Here is an 8,906-nt window from a genome sequence, read left to right as displayed (position 1 = left end):
TCTCATTGATGGCTCTGCAAAGGAAGGCACGCGGGGTTATTCATTCCATTGATGCATCTCAAACATGTGGTTTTCAATTCATTGGTGAGACATGTGCAGCAATACATGTTCAACAAAGCTTTGATGACACATTTCTCATTCCATTTGCCACAATGGATGCAAGAACAATGTCTCAAGCAGTTGGAAGCATCATCAAATGGCCATTGGTCAACCTTGTTATGGACAAAGACATTACTAATACCAAAGAGGATAATTTTGCGGAACTTCTTGTTGATCAAGAAGATCACTTTATAGATAGGGAGAGCTGGAAAGAGAAAAGTGTCATCCTCTAGGATGACAACAGATCTACAAAACTTGGCAATGGAGTAGGTATTGCTGGTCCACCCATACGAGGCTATAAATTGTAGAGAACTAGGGGAGAGTAGCTTGGGTGTCATTATAGAAGGATCTTTGCATCCAAGTTCAACTTGTGTTTCAGGTTTGAATTTGGTTAGTTTGCCGATCAGGCAACTCACATTTGAGAATGGTGAACCATTAGTGAAGGACACAGAATCTTCTTCTATTGATGAGGGTATTCAAGATCACTTCATGCAAAAAAATATTGACAGCCTAAACAATTCAAGTGATGAAAAAGAGGATGATGATGTAGAGAGCAATGATGGCGATAGTTCTGATGAGACAGACACCATGATGCCATGATCACTGACTATGATATCATTGAAGGGACAAATAAGAAAAGGAGCTATGTCTATAGGGTAAGGGTAATGAAAAATTACGATAAAACCCATGGAGCTAGCAAAAAATGTGATGTTGTAAACATTCACAACGTCGCAACCATTGATTGTTACGAGAAGCGATGTCAATTTGGAGATAGATCCAAAATCATGCAAGCTAGGGTACTTTTGGGGACCAGAGCTGTAGTACACGATACACATTTGTACGAGATTGCATGGGCATGGCCTATAGACAAGAAGGTCAAGATGACGAGTGCTTTGAGTTCACATTTGATGGGAAGAAGGTTTGTAGTAAAGCATGGTATGTAATGCATGGCATTGGTAAGTCAACGTTCTATAGGCTCAGAAAGAAGTTCTTGAATGGTGCATGTAATGTCAGTCATGGTAACAGTGGGATAATACGGAAGGGCATGACACATGTTGAGATGGCAAAATCAATCATACAGGGCTTCATAGATAATAATGCCGATCAAATGCCACATAGGTCAAGGACAACTATGCATGGAGCCCACGAGCCCCAACGTGTTCTACCAGCAATGTACAAATAGGTGGACATATTGCGTGAAGTGAATGACACACTTGTCTCATTCGAATACCGACCACTGTCACAGTCATCATTCTCTCAAGATTGTGGAACACAGAGTTCAAGACAGTTAGTTTATCAAAAACCAGCACCTTCTCAAAATGCAACAATTGTATGGCAATCAAGGTCAAGCTGGAATCAACAACAAAAAATCAAGAGGAGCGTGCTAGATACATGGCACAAAGAAGGGCACACATGTTGTAGCAAATGAGTTGTAGAAATCTATACTATGCTTGGAGGAGCTCTTCCGAAATGAACCCAAATAGGTATTTGTGTATTATACATGATAAGATGGACCAGAGCAAGATTGCCATACCACAAATTAAACCAGTTCCTAAATCTCTCAATGGGGTTGAGAGGCTTCCAGTATCCTTAAGAGGAATGCTTACTCATGGTGGACATGGACAAACAGCTTATGGTCACTTTGCCTTGGGGTTATGGCCAGTGATCCCAACTTCACAATTTCATCTCTCTCAAAATGTTTAAGAAACTTAGAAAGAGGAGAGCAACACATGTATGGTGACTTGAGCTCACAAAACTCAGATGCAGAACCACGAACAGATCTTTTTTATTGTGTTTTGTCTACTATGGCCCTGTATTAGCATATGGAAGTGCTAAAGGAGAGAAACGCATATTGTAAGCAGAGCATTGAGGATGCACATGCAGAGACACATGTAGAAACAAATGTGGATACAGAGGGAAATTATTCTTCACATATGCAGTCAGTCTTTCATATGGAAGTGCTAAAGGAGAGAAACGCATATTGCAAGCAGAGCATTGAGGATGGAGAGAGACACATGTAAAAACAAATGTGGATAGAGAGGGAAATTGTTCTTCACATATGCAATCAATCTTTCATATGGAAGTGCTAAAGGATAGAAATGCATTTTGCAAGCAGAGCATTGAGGATGCAGATGCAAAGACACATGTAGAAACAAATGTGGATACAGAGGGAAATTGTTCTTCACATATGCAGTCAGTCTTTCATACTAACACACATGTGCAGGATAGGGGCAATGTCAATGCCTCAAGTTTAATGCCATCAAATTCAAGGACATTTTTCAAGAGATTGCCAAGGACGTTGTTGTTGCAACTTGACAATTGTGGTTTTGAAAATAAGAATCGTTATGTATTGCCACCCTTTGAGTATGTTAAGGAAAATGAGAAGATTGTGGAGGGCTTAAAAAACATGTCAATTGGTGGAAAGAGCACTTGCAAGAGAAAGGAGACCAAAGTGATTATGCTAAGTGGATCAATCCGGTCCTTGCCTATTGGGAGAATCTTATGCTAAACATGCAGACCCCTAGTGCAAGGGAATACATTGAATTTCATGACTTTTGGCCAAGGAGTGTATGCAAAAAAGCTGAGCCTCTTAACCTTCAAGTGGAGGATGATGTAGATGAAAGGTTTGATGTAAATGAGGACCATTATTGTGGTCCAATGTGCAACAGACCTACTGAAGAGTTCAACCCGACTCTTGATGTGTCTAAAGGAGATTTTGTGCTTATACAACCTTGTGATGCAAATTACCCAATATGGTTGGGAGTGACAACAAGTGATGTTGATCAAAACAACAACTCGATAAACTACCTACAAGTTCAGATACAATATTGGGCACCAATTTCAAAGAAGAAGAATGCAAGTGATGTGGAGGTTTATAAAGATTGCTGGAACAAGTATTGGCGAGAGAACAGAAATGATCCTCAGCGCTGGGAAGACACTAGCTGCATCATTTGGGCATGGAAGCCCAAGGGTGGACGACTTCCAGAGAAAATCAAGATTCCAAAGGCTATAATACTCAAGGCCAAACAGAATCGATTGAATCAACATGAAAGTGAGGCACCATCACACGTCAGTGCAGTTGAGCAAGTTAGCACATGGGCAACTAGCTTCGTAATCTTTTAGCAATGTTGTATGAAGCTACCAAACTCATAGTTCAATCATTATTTAGATTGTAAGGCTTTCTTAAGCTTTTAAATTTATGGTTCACCCATTGTTCAAGAATTTTGATTTAATACAGATGGTGATCTTTTTAATTCTATCACCTAGTCTTTCTTACAACTTAAAGTTACATTGAATATCCTTTCTTTGTTAAAGTTTCTGTGTTTGATGGTCAACTGGAGGCTATGTGATATAAACAAACTTAATTCTTGGTGTGCATGTGTGTCATGTGTGTGTGCAGGCAAATTTACATCCCACCAACATCATATATACTTGTTACAAATGTATAATAGTACATAAATCATATTGCATTATTCAAATGCTTGTTTAGAACATCCAATAATAAATCTTGCATATCGCACAGTAAACATTGTATTGGATCTAACAAAGAATTGTCCCAAAATTGTGCATATTTTTTAAAATTCCTAAATTTGAGTTTAAAGCAGGGTTCGAGGGATGATGGTGCAGCATGCGACCTACTACCTACCTACCTTTCAACCTCGCTCTCTGCTCTCAAGGCGGGTTCGTTGTTCCCATGCGACCAGGCTCTTTATTTATTTGCCTTAAACTGGTGAGCTTACATGAGCTTCAATTCAATTAGCGGCCATGGTTGAAGCGAGCATCTAGCTTGGATATCAGATATCTTGGGGAAAATCTTCTTTTGTATTTGAGAACGAAAGATGGGATCTCATATGCAGTTTACTAAATAGGGCTTGAATGATGAGTTAGGTGATGTAATGATGATAAGTTGTAAAGCATTTTGATAAATATATATATATATATATATATATATGGGTCAAAAATAATCATAATATATCTTTCCTAGACACGGGAATTGTCACCCAAGAATCTCGAAACCTTCAAATTACATGTACCTCTAATTAAACTACACTAAACCTACATCGGTATCTCCTGCACACTCACAAGCTTCTCCTACAGCAGTACAACTTGTAGTCAACTGCAGCTGCTGCAGAAAATCTGTAAAACACGCGTGTATATACGCGGAAAATCTGAGAAATACGCATATATAAGCGCATCTAAAGTAACAAAACGTGTGTATAGACGCTTGTATCAATGCGTCTAAATGCATCTGAACTGACAGAACGCGTGTATACGCCCGTGTATGAGCGCGTCTAAGCAGTCCTATACACGCGCTTTTACACGCATGTCTCTGGCCGCGATGATACACGCACTGATACACGGGCCCGCTACTTTTTTTCACAAGTCATTTTTAGCAGCTAGGAGCGCGGGTATGAGCCCGATCCCTTGTAGTGTTTCCTCCACTTTCTCCACGGTTGATCCTGCCAGCGACCAGCTTCCGAACTTTCACCTCTAGGTTGGACTTGCTTTATCAGCTTGAGAATGCTGTCAAGAAATAGAAAGAAGTTGTGATTAGTTCTAATGCCAAAGAGGGCTTCATTCCTTTGTTTCCAGACATGCCACAACAGGAGACATCTGACAGACTGCCAGATTAAGGGGTCTAACTGTCGACATTCCCCTAACAGAACTTCTTTCCAACTGAGTGGGAAGTTTCTAGTCTTCCCGAAGGCATCATTAAGCACTTTCAGGAACTGTTCAGTGTCAGGGCATGTGTAAAAGAGATGAGAAGCGGCCTCCATATTTCCTTTACATCGAGGGCATAGACCATTCCCATAGCCCAACTTCAGATCTCTCTCTCCTGCGTCCAAATTGCTTTGTGAACAGCGAGCCAAACCAAAATTACGTGCTTCCTTTCTTGGGCAAAGGCCCAAATAATTTTGAAACGAAATGACCATTGATGCTTGTTCTAGTTCAGAGCCCACCTTTTGTGAAGTTTAAACTCCAAATTGATTGCAGTATATGGATTTGGGAGTTTGTGAAAGATCTTGGAAGATCCCCATCTAAGAGCTTTTGCAAACTCCTTATAATCACATTTGCCCACATGAGGAATGATAACATTCAATTCATTGCATCTTAGAACAACTAGATCAACACAGCCACGTTGTAAGTTAAACTTATTTCTTAATTGGTCTCTGTTTAACATGCCAGAAGAGTCACAAAGGTCTGCCCACACCTTAACCCCTGCTTTAAAACAAGAAAAGGCGGTCTGCCAACAAGTGCTCATTCATTGGCAATAGGACTTGGGGAATCGGAGACCTATTACATGTCTCTCATCTCTTTACAAAGTCTGTTTGTCATTTCTTGAGCTTTAATCTTTAAAGATTATTTTTCCTTCCATCGTCTCATATGTCTAAAATTATTGCAGCAATGTACACCCTCATCTTTTTTTTTTCTTTCTTTCCAAGGAAATGGCTTTTATATTAAGAACTTAGAAAAGATAATAATATATCAGTTGCACAAGAAGACAAAGAAGCGGAAGACTCACACTCACATTGTGATCAGGGCATCGACAGCCTTACCTGCTTCTTGGGAGCCAGAAGCAGACACAACCTGCTTCTTCTTGAGAAAGCCCACAACCCATTAAATTTGTAACGTTTTGATTGGCTTTCCTTAAAGCAGGGTTCGGGGGATCACGGTGCAGCATGCGACCTGCTACCTACCTACCTTTCAACCTCGCTCTCTACTCTCAAGGCTGGTTCGTTGTTCCCATGCGACCAGGCTCTTTATTTATTTGCCTTAAACTGGTGAGCTTACATGAGCTTCAATTCAATTAGCGGCCATGGTTGAAGTGAGCATCTAGCTTGGATATCAGATATCTTGGGGAAAATCTTCTTTTGTATTTGAGAACGAAAAATGGGATCTGATATGCAGTTTACTAAATAGGGCTTGAGTGATGTAATGATGATAAGTTGTAAAGCATTTTGATAAATACATACATATATATATGGGTCAAAAATAATCATAATATATCTTTCCTAGACACGGGAATTGTCACCCAAGAATCTCGAAACCTTCAAATTACATGTACCTCTAATTAAACTACACTAAACCTACATCGGTATCTCCTGCACACTCACAAGCTTCTCCTACAGCAGTACAACTTGTAGGCTGTTTCAACTGCAGCTGCTGCTAATACATCACCACCATGGAGGGTGTGAGCCATCGAACCATCACCACCAACGGCATCAACATGCACATCGCAGAAATGGGCTCAGGTTTGTATATTCCATCTAATCTCTCATTCATCAGCAATTAATTAGACGCCTAAACATGGGTACTGATGACTAGATCTAGCTGTGTCTAGATCTCCACATCCTGGCTGCTCATGACGTCTGGGAATGGATGTGCTCCATCTCTCCGGCAAGAATTTGGAGTGGCATTCATTTTAGTGGAATTTGTCGTGTGCAGGTCCAGTGGTGCTATTCCTTCATGGTTTTCCTGAGTGCTGGTACTCATGGCGCAAGCAGATGCGTGCGTTTGCCAGAGCAGGATATCATGCCATAGCTCCAGATTTGCGTGGTTATGGTGATACTCATGCCCCAGAAGGTGTGGAAAAATACACTTTTTTGCATATCGTGGGTGATTTGATTGGCCTGCTCGACTTCTTGCAAGTCCAAAAGGTATGGAAGAAGCAACCTGTTGACATATTATTATGTACTATGCACCAAAAATGTTAGTACTTGGGATCGAGAAGCTGAATACATGAAGTAGCATGGGTTTACGTATAAGGCTTTGGGAAATCTTCCAACATGCTTCATTATTTTATTGCAGGCATTTGTGGTTGCCCATGATTGGGGTGCTATAATTGGCTGGTACCTATGCCTATTCCGCCCTGATAGAGTTATTGCACTTGCCAGTCTTGGTGTCCATTTCCTTCCACGGCACCCTGCTGGCAGCCTTGTGCAAAATTTAAGGTCCACGTATGGAGAAGAACATTATATGTGCAAATTTCAGGTACTAACAGCTGTTTATTAGCTTGAAAGTAAGAGTTAACAATTGAAGCTCATCATGGCGCCTTTGCCGCCCAAGCTGCTGATACCTACTAGAATAGAATGCCTTTCTAACAAGACGGATAAGTATGCGAAGATAGGTTCATTGGCAGCCTAAGTAAAACCTTTTTAAAAAAAAAAGCAATGTTCCATCTTGGTGGGTTTAACATCTAGTGTTGCTTTTTGTACCACTGGACGCATCTGTAAGTAATTATTTTTTAAACTAGGGTTTAATCCCATTGATCAATGTATATTAGTTCCTTGGTGGTCATAAATTTGATCGCTACTGTCCCAGGAGCCAGGAAAAGTAGAGGCAATGATCGCAAGAATGTCCTTAGAGCTGTTTTTCAAGAAATTGTTTTGCTCTCCACTGTCTCAAAACTTGGAGCTTTGGGAGGGAAGTACCGAGGAGCTGCCTCTTCCAGACTGGATATCAGAGGATGATGTTGCATTCTATGTCACTGCCTTCAAGAAAAATGGATTCACTCCTCCCCTCAATTACTACAGGGCGTTGGACCTGTAAGAGCCGCGCACACTTGTGAATCATAATAAGTGACTTTGTGTTTGTGTGCATATAGGAGACGACGCCACCTCATACTGTATTTAAATATAGAGTACTGTTTCACACCAAGGTTAGCTAGGTGTTAACGTACGCTGATATTGAGGAGTGTGATGTGGTGTTGCAGGTCCTGGGAACTCACGGCTCCATGGACAGGTAGCAAGGTGACAGTACCAACACTGTTCATTGTAGGAGACAAAGATATTGTGTACGGTTTTCCTGGTGCTAAAGAATACATACATGGAGGTGGGATGGGAGCCGATGTGCCCAATCTCAAGGATATTGTTGTGCTGGAAGGTGTCCAGCACTTCTTGCATGAAGAAAAACCAGCGGTAGTGAATGATCATGTCCTTGGATTTTTCAAGGGTTTTGGCAGTGCATGTGGTACTACAGACTCTCAGCCTCAAGAGGCATGACTCATGATGGCATGGCATGGCACTATGTCGCTGGAAGTGTAGAGAGGACCCAAAAGCGGTTGTTTTAATGGTCACGGGTGAAACATGATCTCCTTGACTCTGCTCTACTTTTTCTTAGAGGAATTGCTGCTTGATAACAACTTCCCTTTTCCATAGCTTTTATGGAAAACTGATGCGTGAGCTGTGACCCGTGCTTCGCATGTCTAAAATTTTCAGCTTGATACCTCTCAAATTCCTAGAGTAAAAGGAACCTACTCCTTCTCTAACCTCCAAATTGCTTCCTCAACCTCCAAATTATTGCCGTGTGGTAGCTTCCGGAAAGTACTCTTCCTTTATAGGAGATCTAAGAGACACCTAGACCCACCGGAGGGGTTATACTTCCTCCTCCTCCTTTGACCTAACCGCTCTCATCTTTGTGTACATACTCACGGTCGTCAAACTTGATACACACACACACACATAAAGATCACATAGAAGAAAGAAGAACACACACGCACACACACACACATACATGCACATATATATACATATATACGCACACATATATACATATATACACACACATATATATATATACACCTATATGTATCGATATACACACACATATATGTATCGATATATATACACATATATGTATCTACACACACACACACACACACACACACACACACACATACATATATATTCATATATACAATGTATATATACATATATATGTATATATATACAATGTATATATATATATATATATACATTATATACATTGTATATAATGTATACATACATACATACATACATATACAC

General features: G+C 40.5%; 1 protein-coding gene across 1 annotated transcript; it reads left to right on the top strand.

The window, feature by feature from the left end:
• The first annotated feature begins 6,191 nt into the window (after positions 1 to 6,191).
• On the top strand, positions 6,192 to 8,522 carry LOC147638553 (epoxide hydrolase 2-like). The gene is made up of 5 exons (XM_086798458.1): positions 6,192 to 6,353; positions 6,547 to 6,758; positions 6,910 to 7,092; positions 7,423 to 7,646; positions 7,814 to 8,522. The coding sequence occupies exons 1-5, from the start codon at positions 6,284 to 6,286 to the stop codon at positions 8,100 to 8,102; spliced, it is 978 nt and encodes a 325-aa protein (XP_086654584.1). The 5' UTR covers positions 6,192 to 6,283; the 3' UTR covers positions 8,103 to 8,522.
• The last annotated feature ends 384 nt before the right edge of the window (positions 8,523 to 8,906 follow it).

This window comes from Cibotium barometz, chromosome 5 (genome assembly GCF_041138505.1).
Source record: "Cibotium barometz isolate CiBa-2024 chromosome 5, ASM4113850v1, whole genome shotgun sequence".
Lineage (NCBI taxonomy): Eukaryota > Viridiplantae > Streptophyta > Polypodiopsida > Cyatheales > Cibotiaceae > Cibotium > Cibotium barometz.
The sequence above is the reverse complement of the archived record's forward strand: the minus strand, read 5'-3'. Positions and strand labels throughout refer to the sequence as shown.